At 36.9% G+C, this 22,566-nt stretch overlaps 1 protein-coding gene across 1 annotated transcript in view; it reads right to left on the reverse strand.

The window, feature by feature from the left end:
- Positions 1-22,289, reverse strand: part of LOC105881715 (coiled-coil domain-containing protein 7) — a 149,167-nt gene extending 126,878 nt beyond the window's left edge. Inside the window, 6 exon segments of the mRNA XM_075997568.1 lie at positions 2,086-2,118; positions 2,433-2,453; positions 6,155-6,238; positions 13,269-13,361; positions 14,488-14,817; positions 21,624-22,289. Coding sequence (XP_075853683.1) covers positions 2,086-2,118; positions 2,433-2,453; positions 6,155-6,238; positions 13,269-13,361; positions 14,488-14,766 — 510 coding nt within the window. The 5' untranslated portion in view covers positions 14,767-14,817; positions 21,624-22,289.
- Between the last annotated feature and the right edge of the window lie 277 nt (positions 22,290-22,566).

A 22,566-nucleotide genomic window follows, 5' to 3' on the forward strand; every position in this document is an offset into this window, starting at 1 on the left:
AACCTAATGTGAGGGTCATAGAGTTATCAGAAGGGGAAGAGGACAACACCCAAGGGTTGGACAAGCTATTTGAAGATATAATAGAGGAAAATTTCCCAGGCCTTGCTAAAAATCTCAATATACAAGTTCAAGAAGCTCAGAGGACCCCTGGGAGATTCAATGCAAACAGGAAGACGTCACGACATGCAGTCATCAGACTGACCAAAATATCAACTAAAGAGGCCCTTCTAAGAGCTGTAAGACGAAAGAAGCAAGTGACATACAAGGGAAAGCCAATTCGAATAACACCAGACTTCTCTAATGAGACTTTACAAGCAAGGAGAGACTGGGGCCCCATTCTCACTCTTCTGAAACAAAACAATGCCCACCCTAGAATCTTATTCCCTGCAAAACTAAGCTTCATATATGAAGGAGAAATAAAGACATTCTCAGACAAGCAGAGTCTCACAGAATTCACCAAGAGAAGACTAGCCCTACAAGAAGTACTCAAAACAGTGTTACACACGGAACACCATAATAAAAACTCACGAATATAAAAACAACCAAAACCCAAAGATTAAAGGCCAGATAATACAATGGCTCAAGAGAGAAATCAAAACAACAACATCCAACCCAACAGAATGAACAGTAATATACCTTACTATCAGTTCTCTCAATTAATGTGAATGGCTTAAACTCTCCACTCAAGACACATAGGCTGGCTGAATGGATAAGAAAATACAGGCCAAGTACATGCTGTCTTCAGGAAACACATCTAACCTGCAAGGATACATATAGACTAAAAGTAAAAGGGTGGAGATCAGTATTCCAGGCAAGTGGAAGCCAAAAGAAGGCTGGCGTGGTAGTTCTAATTTCAGACGATTTAGTTTTTAAACCAACAAAAGTAGTGAAAGACAAAGAGGGTCATTATATAATGGTGAAGGGAACACTTCAACAAGAAGAGATAACAATTTTAAATATATATGCACCCAAATTAGGTGCACCCAGTTTCATAAAGCCAACCTTACTGGATCTAAGCAAATGGATTAATAGCAACTCCATAATCACCGGAGATTTCAACACCCCACTGACGGCACGAGACAGATCCTCCAAACAGAAAATTAATAAAGAAATAATGGACTTAAACAAAACCTTGGAACAACTGGGTCTGACTGACATCTACAGGACATTCTACCCAAAATCCACAGAATATACGTTCTTCTCATCAGCTCACGGGACATTCTCTAAGATTGACCATATCCTAGGACGCAAAGTAAATCTCAAGAAATTTAAAAAAATAGAAATCATACCATGTACCTTCTCAGATCACAGTGGAATAAAAGTAGAAATCAACCCTAACAGAAACTCACATTTCTACACAAAAACGTGGAAATTAAACAACTACTAAATGATTACTTCATAAATGAAGAAATCAAGATGGAAATAAAAAAATTCTATACTCCTACACTGCTGGTGGGACTGAAAATTAGTTCAACCTCTGTGGAAAGCAATATGGAGATACCTTAAAGCGATACAAGTGAATCTACCATTTGATCCACCAATCCCACTACTGGGCATCTACCCAAAAGATCCAATGACACTCTACAAAAAAGACACCTGCACTCGAATGTTCATAGCAGCACAATTCATAATTGCAAGGCTGTGGAAACAGCCCAAGTGCCCATCAATCCAAGAATGGATTAATAAAATGTGGTATATGTATACCATGGAGTACTATTCAGCTTAAGAAACAATGGTGATATATAGCACATCTTATATTTTCCTGGTTAGAGCTGGAACCCATACTATTAAGTGAAGTTTCCCAAGAATGGAAAAACAAGCACCACATATACTCACCAGCAAATTGGTATTAACTGAACAGCACCTAAGTGGTCACATAGGTACTACAGTAATAGGGTCTTGGGCAGGGGGGAGGGGGGCGGGTATATTCATATATAATGAGTGAGATGTGCACCATCTGGGGGATGGTTATGCTGGAGACTCAGACTTGTGGTGGGGCGGGGAATGGGCATTTATTGAAACCTTAAAATCTGTACCCCCATAATATGCCGAAATAAAAAAAAAAGAAAGAAATGTTATACTTACCTCCTCCATCTGATTGACTTGCCATTGAAACCACTTCAAAAAAAAAGGAACAAAAAAGAAATAGTTAATGACAAGTTAAATATCTGCAGTAAAATAAATGTGTACATATGTGTGTATCTGTGTCTGTGAATTTTCATCTATCACACATATCAGTTCCTAACCAAAATATCATTTAGAATTCAGAATGGAAATAATGCAACACACAACTGAATATAAAATTTTTAAATATATAGAGCTACAAGTTTGGAAGTTCTTTTATTTCCTCAAAACTCAGAAATTTCTTCTTCATTTACATGTATTCTTTATTAAGTTTTAGATATATATGTAGAGAGAGAGAGAGAACATACCTTAAAAAGAGATTCCAAAATCTGGAAAATAAAGTTTTAATTAATACATTTAAAATAGAATTCTTCAAACTGTATGACATGATACAATATTTAGTTCAAGTCTTTTGTAATTTTCAATCATAAAAGTGTACTAATTGTTAAAATATAACTTTATAAATCTACAGTCCAAAATCATAATACTTTTATATTTAGAGATAGCACTTTAGTTCATCTTACATAGACAACTTAGTTCTAGAATACAAAAATAATTTTCTACCCTTATAAACCTATATTAGGAGGCCCCAAAATAATTCATAATAATCATTTCATATATCTTCTCAAAATAGGCAAGAAATAAAATTTAAATTCAAAAAAATAATTCACAATGATCAAGTGGGTTTCATTCTAGGGATACAAGGATGGGTCAACATATTCAAATCAATAAATGTGATTCACTACATAAAGAGAACTGAAAACAAAAATTATAGATCATCTCAACAGATGCAGAAAAAGTATTTGATAAAAATCCAGCACCTTTTCATGATAAAAATCCTTAACAAATTAAGCATAGAAGGAACATATTTCAAAATAATAAAAGTTATACATGACAAATCCACATACTAAATGGGAAAAAGTTGAAAACATTCCCCCTGAGAACTGGAACAAGACAAGGATGCCCACTGTCACCACTTCCATTCAATATAGTACTGAAGTTCTGTGACTTCTCTTTCCAAGAGAAAAACTTGGATATAAATATAAAATATAAAATAAAGGGTATCCAATTCAGGAAAGAGGATTTCAAACTATCCCAATGATATGATCTTTTATCTAGAAAACCCTAAAGACTCCTCCAAAGACTTCTAGAATTGATAAATTCAGTAAAATCTCAGGTTACAAAATTAAAGTACACAAATCAGTGGTATTTCTATATACTAATAACAGCCAAGCTCAGAATCAAATCAAGAATTCAATCCATTTTCAATGGCTATAAAAAAAACCTTAGGAATATACTTAACCAAGAAGGTAAAAGAGCTCCACAAGGAAAACTACAACACACTGATGAAAAAAAATCCTAGATAACACATACAAATGGAAAAATATCTCATGCCCATGGATTGGAAAAATCAATATTATTAAAATGTCCATACTGTCCAAAGTGATTCACAGATTAATGCAATTCCCATCAAAATACCAACATCATTTTTCACAGAAATAGAAAAAACATCCCAAATTTCATATGCAATTTAAAAAGAGCCCGAACAGCCAGAGCAATCTTCAGCAAAAGTAACAAATCTGGCTGCATCACATTACTCAGCTTCAAATTATACTACAAGGTTATAGCAACCCAAACAGCATGGTACTAGTATAAAAGTAAACACATAGACAGATGGAACAGAATAGAGAACCCAGAAATAAAAGCATACACCTACAACAACTGATATTCAACAAAAACTGAGAAAAGGATGCCCTATTCTATAAATTGTGCTGGGAAAAGGATGCCCTGTTCTATAAATTGTGCTGGGAAAATTGAAGAGCCACATGCAGAAGAATTAAAGTCATCCCCATCTCTCACCATATACAAAAATTAACTCAAGATGGATTAAAGATGTTTATAAATGTAAGACCTAAAACCACAAAAATTCTAGAAGAAAACTTAGGAAAAACTCCTCTGGACATTGGCCTAGGTAGAAGAAAAATAATTATGACTAAGACCCCAAAGCAAATACAACAAAAACAAAAACAAATAAGCAGGACTTAATTAAACTAAAATGTTTCTGTACAGCAAAAGAAATAACCAACAGAGTAAACAGACAATCTACGGAATGGGAGAAAATATTTGCAAAAAAGAAATGCATCTGACAAGGGATTAATATCCAGAAAATACAAGGAACTCAAACAACTCAATAGTAAAGAAACAAATAATTTGATTTTTAAATGGGCAAATGACCTGAATAGGTACTTCCCAAAAGAAAGACATACAAATGGTCAACAAGTATATGGAAAAATGCTCAACATCACTAACCATCAGGGAAATGTAAATCAAAACCACAATGAGATATCATCTCACCGCAGTTAAAATGGATAGTATCAAAAAGAAAAAGTAATTAATGCTGGAAAAGATGTGGAGAAAAGTTAACTTTCATACACTGTTGGTGGGAATGTAAACTAGTATAGCCATTATGAAAAACAGTATGGAGGTTCCTTAAAAAACTACAAATAGAACTACCATATACCATATACAGCCATCCTAAACTGGGTATATATCCAAAGGAAAGAAAATCATGTATCAAGGAGTCATCTGCACTCATATGTTTACTGCAACATGATTCACAATAGCCAAGATATGAAATCAACCTAAGTGTTCATCAACAGATGAATGGGACGGGATGCCATAGGTAATGCCTGTAATCCCAGCGCTTTAGTAGGCCAAGGTAGGAGAATCACTTGAGGCCATGAGTTTAAGACCAGCGTAGGCAACATAGCAGATCCTGTCTCTACCAAAAAAAGTTTTCAAAACTGAGCCAAACATGGTGGTGTACACCTGTACTCCTGGCTACTTGGAAGGCTGAGGTGGGAGGATCACTTCAGCCCAGGCATGTGAGATTACAGTAAGCTGTAACTATGCTACTGTACTGTAGCCTGAATGGCAGAGCAAGTCCTTGTCTCTAAAAAAATAAAAATAAAGAATTGTGAAAAAACAGAGGAACAGACAAATATAGTATATATAGAGAATGGAATACTATTAAGCCGTAGAAAAGAATGAAATCCTGTTATTTGTGGCAACATGGATGGGCCTGGAAGATATAATATTAAGAAAAATAAGCCAGGAACAGAAAGGTAAATGTTGCATGTTCTCACTCACATGTGGAAGCTAAGAAAAAGTTGATCTCATAGACATAGAAAGTAGAATAGTGGTTGTTAGGGAATGAGAAAGGTAGGAGTGAAGGGGCATAGAGAGAAGTTGGTTAAAGAATACATAATTGCAGCTAAATAGGAGGAATAAGTTAGTGTTCTATAATACTGTAGGATAACTATAGTTATAGTTAACAATAATTTATTCCATAGTTTTAAATAGCTGGATGAAAGGATTTTAAATATTCACAATACAGAAAAATGATAAATGTTTGAGGTGATGGATTTGCTAATTAATTACTCTGTATCAAAATATCACTACACACTATATCGAAATATCACTATGTACTCCAAAAATACATTAATTATTATGTGTCAATATAAAAAATAATATTGCCAAAAACAAGAAATTTAGTATATACCACTATATGAAAGAAAAAGACAATATAAACAACTCTATATATTCTTACATTTTAATCATGGATAATTGATAAAGGCTGCAATACTAAACCATAGTTGTGTAGTCATATTAATGGCCAATCACTCTCCCTTTGTTGCTGATTGCCTCCCTGTCAATATTTATTAACTATCTTGTAACTGCTCTGAGGGTAGATATGGCAGTTCATTAAAACCCATACAACTATTGAAAAATCAACTCAAAATTCGTGTCTTATTAGTGGTGGGTCAGTGGCATAATCTTTGATTTTGACATAATACCCTTGATCGTGAAAAAAGAATAAAAATAAATAAATAATGCTTAACAATGCCATGCATAACTCCTTAAGGCATTGAATCTAGGCTAATATTGCTGACTGGCTATCACATTCAAATTTCAACAACCAACACATATTTTAAGATTTTATATTTGGCAGTTTATACAGAATACCTACATTACGTTCTTCCTTAACTGCTTCTTCAACCTGAGTTGCAAACTGTGAACAACATGCCAAGAACGAACTCAGATCACCCCCAACCTTTCAAAAAGAATAACAAAACAAAAATTACTTTATTTCAGAATCCATATGCATTTCTAGTCTTAGTATATTTAACTACTTTAATTTTAAATATTTTAATTTTGTGTAATTGATATTCCTTCAAATATAAGGCAAGAAACCATGCTTCAAATGCTATACTAACAAATTCTCCCAGGGAAAAAAATATAAAACAAAACACATTCTAAGTGATATAGTTTGGATGTTTGTACCCTCCTAATCTCAGGTTAAAATCCCATCTCCAAAATTGAAGGTGTGGCTGAGTGAGAGGTGTTTGGGTCATGGAGGTAGATCCCTCATGCACGGCTTGGTGCCTTCCCTGAGGTAAAGAGTGAGTTCTTGCTCCACTAGTTCCTTTGAGTTCTGGTTGTTTAACAAAGATCCTGGTACTTCCTCCCCTCTCTCTTGCTCCCTCTCTCGCGCCTGCCATGTGACATGCCTGCTCCTCTGCTTCTACCTTGATTAGAAGCTCTCTAAAGCCCTCTCCAGAAGCACATGTTGATGCCATGCTTCTTATAAAGCCAGAAGAACAGTGAGCCAAATAAGCCTCTTTTCTTTATAAATTACCTGGTCTCAGGTATTCCTTTATAGCAATGCAAAACAGACTAAGACACCATACTTCAAATGCTGTACTAACAAATTCTCCCAGAGAAAAAATATGGAAAAAAAGCACATTCCAGGGAGTGGTCCATTAATGACATATACTCAGCCATGTCTCTCCTCTTATTTTCCTCTACACAGTCCAGAAAATCAAGTCCTACACTCTTGAATTTCTGGGAGGCCCCTCCAAAAAGTAACCAATGTATATATACCTTTAAAATATTTCTTTATCACGCCTGTAATCCTAGCTCTTGGGAGGCCGAGGTGGGCGGATTGCTCAGGAGTTCAAAACCAGCCTGAGCAAGAGCGAGACCCCGTCTCTACTATAAATAGAAAGAAATTAATTGGCTAACATATATATATATAAAAAATTAGCCGGGCATGGTGGCGCATGCCTGTAGTCCCAGCTACTCGGGAGGCTGAGGCAGAAGGATCGCTGGAGCCCAGGAGTTTGAGGTTGCTGTGAGCTAGGCTGACGCCACGGCACTCACTCTAGCCTGGACAACAAAGTGAGACTCTGTCTCAAAAAAAAAAAAAAAAAAAAAAATTTCTTTATATTTAAAAATGCATGCTAACTACAACTTCTCATTATGAGTATACTTGCCAAGAGCTGTAGTGCTTATATCTAATGGGCAATAAAAAACTCTGAGGAAAAAGATAGTTACAGATTAAAACATCACAGTGACTAAAACTCTTCTAGTAGAGCAGTGATTTGTAATCAGAGAGTTGACCCATACATAATAAACAAATATTAGGCAGTTTATATGTATTTAGGATTCTCGTAAAATGGTTCTCCATGAAAAGTCTGTTCCCTGAACATTACACATTTGAAACATACTCATAGGCTCACATACTTTTTATCCTGGTAATGACCTATAATTACATAGAAGAGAGGGAAAAAAATGAAGTAATTACACAGGGGAGTGGGAAATGAGGGAGTAGGGTTATTGGTCACAAATATAAAGTGAGACTTTTAGCATTCTTGGGGATTTTTTTCTACCTACATTCAGGTGTCACAGATACAGAGAAAACAGAGATCAATTTGACCAGGTTTGCAATTTAACCAAGTAAGTTCAATAAAGCAGGAAAGAGCTTTAAAGAAAGTAAAGTACATGTGCAAGGGACTGATAATAGTGGACCATGCTATCTAGGCTGGGTGAGTAAGGGCACAAACAGGACCTGGGAAAATTAAAAGCAGTAGGAACAATGGCTTGTAGGTCCCAGTGAAATCAAAGGATTTTTGGAGTAAGAATATTAGACAGACTAAGTGGGAAAGATAGAAGGTGGTGGCCGAAGAATAGAATTGTTGAAATTCAAATTATGAAACAGCTACTAATCATGACAAGGACTAGAGGATATCACCTTATCAATTAGTGGTGGAGGCAGAATATAAAACAAGATCATTGAAGGAAAAAAACTCAGTGAACTAAAATACTAGATTATTTGGAAAGCTCTTCTACATAGACATTGTAATCATCAAGAGTTGTGACAACAGTAGTGTTGTGAGATAGGTAGAATATATTATAATACAGACTACTATTATAGTTGCCTACCTTATATTGATTCTTCCTTCTTTACTAACAGGACCTCAATTGTTAGGGATGGCAATACACATAGATAATAACAATAATAACAAATTTCCCAGCCCCATTTACCAATAAGGGTAATCATGTGTCCTAATCAGGCCAATGAGACAAAAAGAAATTGTTGGGTAGCTCTTCTAGAAAGATCCTCAGAAAAGTACAAAAGCGTCACTTAAGATTAGGATGTAAAAAGACATGAGAGGCCCTCACTGAAGTGTTTACATCACAAAATAAAATGTTCATGCTTTTCCGTGAGGATAATGAAAAACAGGATACAAGGAAGAATGGATGAGTTGAATTCCACAAAAGAACAAGCACTTCATGGGATGAACAAAGAGCAAAGGCCATATCCATACCTAAAGGGCAGTACGGTTAAGGGAAGTGGGCACTTGGACCAGTGAGTATAGTCTAAAAGCAGACCTGTCATTGACAAACAGAATTTGGAGGGATGAAGAAAACCCAACTGAGCTTCTGACAGTAATTTCGCCTGGAAGCTCAACTTGAATAACAGAAGATAAAAGTAAATCACTCAACCCTACCATTTTTCTCCCACCAAACTCCTCCATTCTGAATTTTGCCAAGAAGGTAAAAGAAAAGGAGATCGGAATACCCATAGGTTTGGCCAAAATTTAAAGACTGACAATACCAAGTTTTCGTAAGGATATGGGGCCACTGAAACTCTCATACACAGCTGGTGGGAACATAAAATGGTAGTGTCATATTGGAAAACAGTTTGGTAGTTGCTCATAAAGCTTAACATATACTTACAACATAATCCACAAATTCCACTCATAAGACATTATTTGAGATTAATGAACACATATGTCCTCACAAAGACTTACATACAAATGTTCATAAAATCTTCATTCATAACAGCCAAAATAGCTACTGAATCCAACAATACAAATGTTTATTAACTGATGAATGGATAAACAAATTGGCAGTATTGCATATAATGGAACACTGTTTACAATAAAAGGAACAAACTACTGACACATAGAACAACATAGATGAATCTCAAAAGCATAAGGGAAAAAAGCTAAATAAAAAAGGCTACTTACTGTATGATTTAATTTATATGAAATTCTAGAAAATGGAAAACTATAGTAAAGGACCAGTGGCTGTCTGGATCCAAGGTAGAAGGAAAGAACTGACTGCAACAGAATACAGTGGAGATTTTTGGGATAATGGAAAGGTTTCATATTTTGATTGTGATGGTGATTACACAACTATAGAAAAGGAGGGGCTAGAAAGCAGAGAAAGCTTATCCTGCATGTCCTTATGGCAAATGTATTTTGAATCCCTGCCAGGATTGAAGCAAAATATGAACCAAAACTATTTAAAATTGAAATCCAGATTCCTGCCAGCTCAAATACTGACAAGATAAAAAAAAAATCAGCCCTTCAGGGAAAGTAACAACATGCAAGATTGTGAATTAGACAAATCAAATGAGAACTCAATCTAATTAAAAGTTAACTGTGGACCTCAACTTAATTCTTAGAGGAATGTGAATGCTTAGCCCTTTTTTCTAAATGCCAGACAAAGGAAACAACAATCATTCTCTAGGAAACAAAATAAAACAAAATATTATACCTCAGTTTCCAATATTCTTTTATATACAATGCTTGGAATTCAGTAAGCAAAATTACAAAACATATGAATAACCAGGAAAATACAATCCATAGTCAAAAGAAAAAAGTCAGTAAAGCAAACACTGATGACCCCAATACTGGAATTAGCAGACAAGGATTTTTTAAATCTATTATTAAGATATAAGAATTTTCAGGAAGAGAGAAGAAGAGATGGATAAACAGAAGGAGAGATACAAAAATCTCTAAAAAGGAACCAAAAAGTAATCCTAAATATAAAAATTATAATATTTGAAATAAAAAAATGTATCAGATAGAGTTTAACAGCATATCAGACACTACAGAATACACTAGTGAATCTGAAGATTAAGGTAGTATATGTTGTCCAAACTAAACCACAAAAAGAGAAAATGCTGACATAAATGAACAGAGTATGAATAACTTCTTACATACTATCAAGCAGTGTAATATATGTGTAATTAGAGTCCCAGAAAAGGGCAGAGGGGGAGCAGTAAAATATCTGAAGAAATAATGAATTTTCCAAATTTAGTGAAAACTGAAAACCATCAAACTACAGACTCAACTTAGTGGACCCTAAGCAGAACAAATATACAGAAAACTTCACCTAGACAAGTCTTCTGAAGCTGCTAAAAAGAAAGAGAAAATCTTAAAAGCAGCCAGAGAAAAAAAGGGAAACACTGATGTAACAACAATAGCACAAAAAATAAGTAGGGATTAATAAAATTATATAGCTATAAGGTTCTCATATTAGAAACAAACTGGTATAATATTAAATTCAAGAAAAATTTTGGGCCAGGCGCAGTGGCTCACGCCTGTAATCCTAGCACTCTGGGAGGCCGAGGCAGGCTGATTGCTTGAGGTCAGGAGTCCGAAACCAGCCTGAGCAAGAGCCAGACCCCGTCTCTACTATAAATGGAAAGAAATTAATTGGTCGACTAACATATATAGAAAAACATTAGCTGGGCATGGTGGTGCATGCCTGTAGTCCCAGCTATCCGGGAGGCTGAGGCAGCAGGATTGCTTGAGCTCATGAGTTTGAGGTTGCTGTGAGCTAGGCTGATGCCACGGCACTCACTCTAGCCTGGACAACTGAGACTCTGTCTCAAAAAAAAAAAAAAAAAGAAAAAGAAAAATTTTGATATGTTTAAGATATATATTGGATCCCTATAGCAAGCACAAAGAAAGGGTAAAAAGCCAAAATAAGGAAATAAAAAGAAATACTAAAAAAGATACGTAATTAACCCAAAGTAAGACAGAAAAGAAGGAACAAAGACTATATGGGACCAAATAAAGGGCAAGCAGCCAGAGAGTAGACTTAATTTAAATTATTTTATTAACATTTTATTACAATAATTATATGAAATGACATGTAATTATATTAATTGTAAGTGAACTGAATATACCATTTAAACGTCAGAGATTATCAAGGCTGGATAAAAATGACTAAACTTTATTGTTTCAAAGAGATACACAAAAAATACACAGTTATAAATAGTTTGAAATTAAAACATTGAAAGATATAACATGAAATGATTTATCATAAGAAAGCTGGTATCAGACAAAATATGCTTTAGAACATATATTGTATCAAAAATAAAAAATTATTTTGGACTTCCAGTTCTGGCCATGATGGATTAACCCCATTCCTCCAATCCTCCCTCCTACAACTAAAACACCCTAGACTCAACACAACAAACACAGGAAGATTCTGCAAAGTGGAAAGAAGGCAGCATGAATCTCAGCTCTTGATGAACACATGTCAATGAGTTCCCTGGGTTTTCTTTTTACCTGCATATTCTAGATGGGACACGGGAAAAGTCTGCAACCTGCAACTGCCAATAAGCACAAATGAAAAAAGCCCTAAGAAGAACCAAAGGACTATGAAAAGGGGTCTCTAGCATAACATATAACTTTTTGGCAATACCTATCCTACTTGAGTCAAATACCAAGAAAAATTCTAAGCACCACCTCATATACGTCAGCAGTGCTCAAAAATAACGTGGCAATGAAAGTTGACACACCATCTCTCCCACCAGGTTGGTTTCAGCAGTGCTAAATGGAGAGGAAATTTCCATCACCTACCTAGCAGTAATAAGTGGCATTTCGATGCCCCCACCAGGGTGCTATTAGTGGTGCCAAGTAGGGAACTGTACTTCACCCCTTGTCTGAAAGTAGCCATCAGAATGAGGCAAGGATGTCTGCTCTTACCACTGTTACTCAAAGAACAGTGGAAACCACTGCCAGCACAGTAAGTCAAGAGAAGGAAATAAAAAGCATTCAGACAGGAAGCAATACAATAAAATAAAAAGCATTAGACAGGAAGAAATACAACTGTCCCTATTTAAAGATGACATGATTGTCTATGTAGAAAATCCCAAGGAATCTACAGAAAAACCCTAAAATGAAAAAAATACATTGAACAAAGTTGCAAGATATAAGATCAACACACAAAAATCATTCATGTTTCTCTACTAGTAAGTAACAAGCATGTGGAAGTTGAAATTTAAAGCATAATGCCATTAATAATCACTCCAAAAAACCATGAAATATCCATGTATATATCTATCAAATCATGCATAGGATCTATACAACGAAAATTTCATAATGCTAATGAAAGCAATCAAACAAGACCTAAATAAATGGAGAGACATATTACGTTCATTAATTAAGACTCAGCATAGGTGTTTCACTACATGGAGCCAAAGTCAATCCCTAATTAATAAAATTAAATTATATAATAAAAGAATAGCATTCTATGTGTAAAGTATATTAAAATATGGTTGAATACATAAAATAACTCAACAAATTGAAGAAGAACCATATAATTACCTCAATAGTTGCATTACTGCAATATATACAACAAATACATTTGTTAACCTCATTTATTCTTTAGGGTTTTTTTTCATTTAGTAAGATAGAAATAGAAGAATATGTTCTTGATATGACATAGAATATAAATCTCAAACCAATAGATAAGCCCATGCTTAAAAATTAAACAGAAGAAGCATTATTAAAAGCAGTCCCAAGATACAAACATGCCTCAATTAAACTTTAAGAGAAGTATTAGCAGAAGATGGAAAAATCGATACAGTAGTTTAAAGTTTCCTAGGAGGATCATTTTCATGGATGGGGAATTTATTCTGAGAACATATATGGATTCCAAAAGGAAATCTTGGCCCTTTTCAGTGATAATGTGTCTACCTTATTACCTATACTTACAGATAAAGATAATTCTTCCTTTTCAGGTTTCACAAATAGTTTTTCTGCATTTTCAATGTTAAATCCATAGGTTTCTTCCAAACTAGAAACTACCTATTAAAAATATCAAAGCAAATTAAATACTTTCATAGTTTAAAATTAATTTCATGGAACATAAAAGATATTTAAGCAATCATGCCAGGAGCTTTTTAGCAGCAAGATTTATTTCTGCAAGTGCCATAAACTTATTTTGAATCCCATACCCCATATCTCATATCATTATAAGGAAAAGGCAATAGTCCTTTACCCTACTCCTTAGCACTGGAGAGATAGAGACTCCATGACTTTATGACTTCTGTGTTGATAGATATCTATAAGGGAGAGGGTCTGTCCATGAATGGTTGAAGCATTAAATAGAGGTTTCTTCAAAGTCTGACTGCCTTGACTTTTTCCCCTGAAGAGAGTAAGGAAAATAGAAAGATGGAGAGCAGAAAAAAATCAATTTTTAAAGGAAATTCTCTGACCTCACCCCTCAAACTTTGAACAAACGTGTATTTTGGAAGTTTGACAAACTACATATTCTTTTTATATTTGTGTTCTTCCTCACTGTTCTCACTTGATGTTTGGTACATTTACAAACAATTCAATTCTGGCTCGCTGTGCAAAAAGAAACCAAGAAACAGGATTTTTTTTCCACACTAATAGCTAAAGTTTCTGAAGCACAAAGAAGAATTAAGAGCAGGCATAAAACTTAAGAGTGACCTATCTTTATAAAGGCCTGCTTGCATGGTTGGCCTTAACCTTGCATCTGAGAACTTGGATTTCGGGAGGGTTCCTACTAATTAAGAGAGGCTCACTGTCCCTAAACAATGTGGTTTATGCTGAACACTTGCTTTTCTTGTGGGACTTGAGAATTTTGGAAAAGGTTAGGGCAGAGGGTGCCTAGGTGACCAACTCCCCAGTAAAAACTCTGAGTGCTGAGTAACTTTCCCTGGTAGACATTTCACATGTGCTGTCACAATTCATTGCTAAAGGAATTAAATATATTCTGTGTTACACTAAAGGGAGAAGACTCTTGCAAGTTTAGACCTGATTTCCTCCAGATTCCACCTCATGTACCTGATATAATAAATCTCAGCCATCAGTATGACTATGTGCTGAGTCCTGCAAGTTCTCCTAACAAGTCACCAAACCTGCGGATGGTCATAGGGATCCCCCAACGCAGAGACAAGTGTCTTACCATCTTCAGATGTCTGATAATTTTCCTGATCGCTTCATCTTCTGTTATCAAGTCCTTTGTCCTACTTGATGGAATAGGTAAAGCATATCGTACAACAGATTCTCCTGTTGGTGGAGATCTTAGGACCATTGGTTCAATTTTATCATGTACTAATTTGGGACTGAGTTTTTTCTTTGGCATAGGTGACATTGGTAAGTTAAGTAGCCTTTTTTTATTAGTTAATTCTGGAACACTTGCCAAATTCTGAGTAGTGGTCAAAAGATGCTTTGCTGACTTCATTTTGTTATTAACTTAGCTTCCAAACTATAGATGAAAAAATGTTCTTCCTCTCTGTGAATAAAACATTAAGAGATTCAGAGAAAATATCACACTATTGAATTAAACAACAAAAATAAGTTTATTCTAATTAAATTCACATACTACATTTCTGTTTTTGTTATTCTCATGCTATAGCAATTTTCTTAGAGTACATCAAGCAACATCTGGAAGCTACAATTACACTCTGGGCTCCTTTTATTTACAATTACTTAAACAAAACAAAGAAAAATAGAATGTAGTTATCACAGTATCTAATTTACATCAAGTAGTTACTTAAGCCTAAGTATAATAACAATAATAGTAAAAGATCAATCATTTTAAGGTAATATATGTCCTTTATATATATCATTAGTCCCATTTTACATGTGAGTAAACTGAGTTCAGAGAACCCAAGAGTCACAAAGCAAATAAATGTTAAAGTTGGAATTTCGACATACGTCAATAGGCAACAACTAAAGCTTTTTTTCTAAACTATTTTCTCTCCATATGGAAAATGTCGGCTTTTTATTGAATCCTAAAATGTGTTTAGAACCACAAAAGACCCCAAATAGCCAAAGCAATCCTGAGTAAAAAGAACAAAGCTGGAGATATCGTACAACCAGACTTCAATATATACTACAAAGCTATCAGAAACATAAACCAATGGAATATAGTAGTGAACCCAGAAATGGACCCACATATCTACAGCCAACTGATTTTTAACAAATGTTCCAAGAACATACACTAGGGAAAGGGCAGTCTTTCTAATACATGGAGCAGGGAAAACCCGGTATCTATATACAAAAGAATGAAACTAGACTCCTGCCTCTCATCCTATACAAAAATCAACTCAAAGTGTATCAAATACCTAAATATAAGACCTGAAAACATAAAACTACTAGAAGAAAACATAGGGGAAATGCTTCGGGACATGAGTCAGGCTAAGGATTTTATGGATAAGATCTCAAAATCAAAAATAAACAAGTGGGATTATATCAATCTAAAAAGCTTCTACACAGCAAAGGAAACAATCAACAGAGTAAAAAGACAACCTACAGAACTGCAGAAAATATCTGCAAACTGTTCATCTGACAGGGGATTAACATCCAGAATATACAAGAAACTCAAACATCTCAACAGCAAAAAAAAAAAATTACAATTTTTAAAATGAGCAAACAATCTGAACATTTCTCAAAAGAAGACATACAAATAGCCAACAATATATGAAAAAATGCTCAACATCACTAATCGTCAAGGAAATGCAAATCAAAACCACAATGAGGGTATCATCTCCACCCACTTAGGATGGCTGTTATTACAAAGACAAAAAATAACAAATGCTGGTAAGGATATGGAGAAAAGGGAACTTACACATTGTTGGTGGGAATTCAAGCTAGCATAGGCACTATGGAAAACAGTGTGGAAATTCCTCAAAAAACTAAAATTAGAACTACCATAATACCACTACAGGGCATTTATCCAAAGGAAAAGAAATCAGTATATCAAAGAGACATCTGTGTTTATTGCAACACTATTCACAGTAGCCAAGATATGGAATCAAACAAGGTGTCCAACAACAGATGAACGGATAAAATAATGTGGCATACAGAGAAAATGGAATACTATTCAGCCATAAAAAGGGTGATATCCTGTCATTGCAGCAACATGGATGGAACTGGAGGACAGTATATTAAGCAAAATAAGTCAGGAACAGAAAATTAAACACCACATGTTCTCACTCATATGTGGAAGCTTAAAAAAAGTTGATCTTGTAGAAGTAAAACATAGAACAGAGGGTACTAGAGAGTGGGAAGGGAAGAGAAAGGGGATAGGGAGAGATTTTTTTAAAGTATTAGAGTGGACTCTAATTCAATGACTATGTCCTTATATGAAGGAAAAACAGGCCAGGTGTGGTGGCTCATACCTGTAATCCCAGGACTTTGGGAGGCTGAGGCTGGAGGATCCCTGAGGCCAAAAGTTCAAGACTAGCCTGAGCAACATGGCAAGACCATTGTGGTGGCATGTGCCTGTAGTGCCAGCTACTCAGGAGGCTGAGGCAGGAGGATCACTTGAGCTTAGCTCAAGTCTGCAGCGAGCTGTTCACTCCACTGCCCTCCAGCCTGGGCAACAGAGTGAGGTCCTGAAGGAAAGGAAAGGGAAAGGAAACGGGAAGGGGATGGGGGAGGGGAGGGAAGGAGGGAGATAAAAAGCGGAGGAGAGGGGAGGGGAGGAGAGGGGAGGGGAGGAGAGGGGAGGAGGGGAAAGAAAGAAGAGAAAAAGTGGAGGGGAGGGGAAGGGAGGAGAGGGAAGGGGAGGAGAGGAAAGAAAAGAGAAAAAGCAGAGGGGAGGGGAGGAGAGGAGAGGGGGAGGGGAGGGGGAATTCAAGCTAGTATATTTATCCAAAGGAAAAGAAATCAGTATATCAAAGAGACATGGAGGGGGGAGGGGAGGGGAGGGGAAAAAACAGACACACATAGGAGAGAATGTAATGTGAAGACAGAAGCAGAGACTGGAGTGATGAGTCTACAAAACAAAGGATGCCACTAATTGCCGAATTGCCGGAAGCTGGGAGAGAAGCAGGGAGCATCAGCTTCCTAAGAGCCTCCAATGAGAACTAACCCTGCCAACACCTTCATTCTGGACTTCCAGCCTCCAGAAATATGAGAGTATAAATTTCTGTTTTAAGCCATCAAGTTTACCAGAAGGAAACATATACATGCTGATGGAAATGATCCAATCTGAAAAGAAAAATGTATGACTGGTAGACAGGAAATTGTTCGGATATCCCTGTGTTAACAAGAAAGGAGTTTAATTACAAATGAGGCAACTCTGGTTCAGATCAGTAGAGGAGAAGTTTGTTCAAGTTAACAGGCAGGAAGGCGGAGGTGGACTACTTTAAAAAACCAGTAAGAAAAGGATATGATAATCACTTGATGTTTAAAAAACACAGACCTAACAAATGTTCCCATGAAGTTCGCATAAATACTAAAGTAACAGTCACATGCAGTGAATAGTCGTATTAACAAACAAACGTTTAAAGATTTTACATGTTTACTTCACTAGCCTTCCTAACATCTTAGGAGGTGGATATATCCCTATTAATTTGCCCAAGTTTTATCCATCACTTTCCACCACCACGACAGACGTTTCGTAGGTTTGTGATTCAAAGATTGACTTTATATTCATTTCAAACCCTTTACTCACAGTCTACAAAGTCAGGGACAGCGGTAGGGATGGGGTGTTGGGCAAGGAGGATTTGCCTTGCATCCTGTCTCAAAAGTAGCACAACCGCCGGCGGCAGCCACGCAGCGGGGAAGCTAACTGAAAAGCAGGGGTGCTTCTGCAGAGCCGCCAGTGGAAACCCTCCCTCCGCGCGCCCCGCGCCCCCCCGCGCCCGCGCCGCAAACCTGCCGCTGCCGAGGGGTCCCGGCGCGCTGTGCCGCGGCGAGGCCGGCTCTGAGGTGAAAACGATCTGCCTGAGGGGCTGGGAATCCCGACCCGCCAGCCTTCAAGGCAGAAGCCTGCACGCTGTGCAGACGCCAGCCTCGCCCTTCCGTCACAAACCGGCATTTGCGCTGAAACCCATGGCCCGGCCTCGGCGCCCCCCGGCTGCGACGACCAGCGCGGGATAGGGCTGTTGGCGCCACGTCACCGCCGCCTTCTCCGTGACGCCCACGACGGCGTCGCGGACGCTACAGGCGCACGCGGCGCTTTGCAGGGCATGCCGGGGCCAAGGTTTTCCGAGCCAGTAGAAAGAATGAGAGCCCTCAGCCGCTGCGGCCTGGGAGAACTTAGGGTCCGTGGGACCTCGTACTCTTACTTTGTCGCTCACTCCATGTGTAATTCCAGGACGCCGCACGTGCGCAGACTCACTGAGGCGTTTGGCCTAGAGGCTCGAGAAGGGGAAATAAAACTCGAGCCTGGTAGGGCTTTGAGAACCTGGGCTTTGCTTGCAATGCCTGAGCCCCAGGCCCTCCTCTGCTGGTGCCTCAGGCTCTTTTCCATGCCAGGTTCTGGAGTCTACCAGACTCCAAGCTCCCACGGAATTGTACAGTGGCTTCGTGGTTTTAAAATTAATGGGCTAGAAATGAACTCTAAGAATTGTGTCAAAAGCAGTCTCTTGCAGTCAGCTTCCACGCATTGCTTTGATATGCAATTTTCTACAAGTTTTTTTTTTTTTGGGTAATTTCATCTCAAGAAATTTTGATTTTTAAAAAAGGTGAAGGTTGTTAATTTAAAACACTCTCCAAAACAAAGTTATGACCAAGATTAAATGTTCTAATATTAAAAATATTAACTCAAGAATTTAATTTTTAATAGTGATTGTATTTAACAGCTGCCTCATCAGATTCCTGAAAATTTAACTATCAGCCCTCAAGGGCTGGTGCAAGCTAGCTCCAGCACACCACTCGTAGTTACCTTCGGGGTTAACTGGAAAGAGACCTGAAGAAGTCTTCTGGAGTGCTACAAATGATCTGTTTTCTGCTCTTTCTGGGTGTGTGCAAAAATTCATGAAGGCTTATGTAAGGCTGGTGGCGGCCCCCTCCCTTCCCTAGATCATAAAAGAAAAGGCTCATGAGACCAGACCCGCCAAGGACAAACTGCCAGGCCACGCTGAGAGGAACCACACCCAGATGTCCACCTGGATAAACCTCCAGCCCCTCCTAAAATCCCCAGCTCTTCCCGCCAAAAGTCCCTAGCCAGGCCCAACAGGTATAAAAGGCCTCTACCCCTTCATACAGCGGGACTTCTGGGGCCCCTCTCTTGGGTCCCCAGAACCTAGTCCAGGAGTGTATAATAAAGCCACGTGGTTTGGCCCCCACTCTTTCTCTCTCTGTGTCTGTCTTTTCTTTTCTCTGCCTAAAAACCTTACAGCTTACACACCATTTTGGCACTTCATGTATGTTTTATGTTAATAACAAATAAAATATATATGTAGTGATCAAACTATTCCACCAACATAAAAAAAAAAAGGCTGGCAGTAAGTTTAAGGATGTTTACATAGAATTGCTAAATTCAAGATCTCCCAAAATCATTTTAAATTAAGGGAGTAGGAAAGATGGAACTAAAAATCGGGAAAGAGATTTAACTTAGAGGGCAGAGACTGTTGAACTTTCTAGATTTGACATAACAGATTTCCACTATTTTCCAGAGTCATGAAAATTGATTGTATCTAGTCATTTCTAATTATGCTGGTAAAATCTGAATGGTAGAGTTAGTCAAATTAGCATACTTGAGCAAACCTCTCACCATGAGTCTAGCCAAAAATCCAGCATGCATATCTATCTGTAACCTTAATATTCAACAGAGTTGGAACCAAAGAAAATTATCAGTGCTGGCAAAGTAAGTTGAAGAAGTCTAAAAAGTGAACAAATTTAAGCATGTAATGTCAAACTTTGCAGTGATTCAAATCTGTGACACAAAGGAGTCTATTATTCTTTGAAACTTAGACAAGCAATACCTAGGAATAGAAGGGAACTTTATCATCTGATAAAGGACCTCTGAAATATCTACAGCCAACATAATGTTTAATGGTGAAAAATTTAATGATTTTTTCCTTAAGCTTTGGAACAAGACAAGAATATCTGCTCTCACTATGTCTACTCAATATTTGTACTAGATGCCTTAGCCAGTGCAATAAGGCAAGGAAAAGCAATAAAAGGCATAATGATTGCAATGAAAGAAATAAAACTGTCTTTATTTCCAGACAAGATGAGTGTGCTCAAAAAGAATCTAAAGTAACCTACAAACTACTAAAGCAAATAATTTAAACGTATCAGGGTCATGAGTTGAAGATCAATGTACAAAAATCAATTGTATTCCTACATACTAGCAAGAATAATTGAACAGATATACAGATAATCTTAGAATATATACTTTTTAAAAATTTTTCACTGTAAGGCCGGGCGCGGTGGCTCACGCCTGTAATCCTAGCTCTCTGGGAGGCCGAGGCGGGCGGATTGCTCGAGGTCAGGAGTTCGAAACCAGCCTGAGCAAGAGCGAGACCCCGTCTCTACTATAAATAGAAAGAAATTAATTGGCCAACTAATATATATAGAAAAAACTAGCCGGGCATGGTGGCGCATGCCTGTAGTCCCAGCTACTCGGGAGGCTGAGGCAGGAGGATTGCTTGAGCCCAGGAGTGTGAGGTTGCTGTGAGCTAGGCTGACGCCACGGCACTCACTCTAGCCTGGGCAACAAAGCAAGACTCTGTCTCAAAAAAAAAAAAAAAAAAAAAATTTTTCACTGTAACCAAGAAATAAATATATAACAATCTTAACATAAAATATATTCATATGAGATATCTAAAATGAAAGCTACAAAAGACTACTGAGAGAAATTAAGACCCAAGTAAATGGAGAATGTATACCATGTTCATGAATTAGAAGACTCAATATTGTTAAAATGTCAACTGTTCTTAAAATTAATCTGTTAATCAATATTAAATTAATCTATAGATTAAATTCCATTGAAATCAAAGTCTAAGCATACTATTTTATAGAAATTGGCAAAATAATTTTCTACTTACTATGGAAATACAAAGATATAGGATAGCCAAAACAATCTTGAAAATGGGCAAATTATTTTAAAATATATCCTACAGAGTTTCAAGAGTTATAAAGTTATAGTAATCAAGATAATGTAGTATTTCACAAAGATAGACAAAAATAGAATAAATAGGGGGTGCAGAAATACACCTACACATGCAAAGGCAACTGATTTTCAACAGTGACAATCACTTCAGTTGAGGAAAGAAAAATCTTTCCTACAAATGGAAACAGAAAAGCTGATATTATTATGAGAAAAAAATTATCCATGACCCCTGCCTCATACCATACCTGAAAGTTAATTTGAATTGGATCATACATTTTGTACCATGGACACATATCAGATATAGCAACCTTCAAGGCATAATATGAAGAGTTCTGCTGCCAGCCAAGATGGAGTAACAGGGACTGGGTTTATCCCTCTACCTAGAACAAGTAAAGAATCAGATAAAATATATGAAACAATAAATTTCAAGACATTTTATATCAGTTAATGAATGACAGTGTTCCCTGCATAACAGGAAATGAACAAGATGATCTCTATGATTTCCTAAGCTTACTGTCTGAAGAGAGGTGTTTCCAAGTCATGATGCAAAGAAGGGATATCCAGGAAGGCCAAGGAAGCTTTAGTTCAAGGGAGAGAATACTGAAGAGGAAATTAAAGAACAGAGAAAGACTTCCATAAATCTTTAGGAGACCTCTTTAGTCTTCAGCTGAGTAATGATCACTGCATGTATGGAAACTTCCCAAGACTAGGGAGAAAACCACCTGAAAACAGCATAGGGTACAATATTCAGAGCTCAAAAAGTGCTCAGAATATTTCATGTTACCACCAGCTAGAGTAAAAAGCTTTATAATTTATGGGGCACTGAGAAAGTGTTCAAAACTGTTTTGCCTGAGAAAGGGGTCAAAACCAGTCTTATACTAAACATTCCTCTGAACCTGTCAGACAAAGCTTTAAAAAAAGACCTAAAAGGACCAAATGTTTCCAATAACTGAACTAAGACCCCAAGCAAAGCCCAAGAATATTTATAGGCATATAGAAACATCCAACACTCAACTAGGTTAAAAAAAATCACAATGTCTAGTGCCGAATCAAAAATTACAAGGTATATAAATAAACTGGAAAATAACGGGATAAAAATCAATTAGTCAAAATGGTCCCACACATGACAGATGATAACATTAGTAGATAAGAACAATAAAAGTTACTATAGCTGTATTCCATATATTC

Source organism: Microcebus murinus, chromosome 25, assembly GCF_040939455.1.
Source record: "Microcebus murinus isolate Inina chromosome 25, M.murinus_Inina_mat1.0, whole genome shotgun sequence".
In the NCBI taxonomy this organism is placed as follows: Eukaryota; Metazoa; Chordata; class Mammalia; order Primates; family Cheirogaleidae; genus Microcebus; species Microcebus murinus.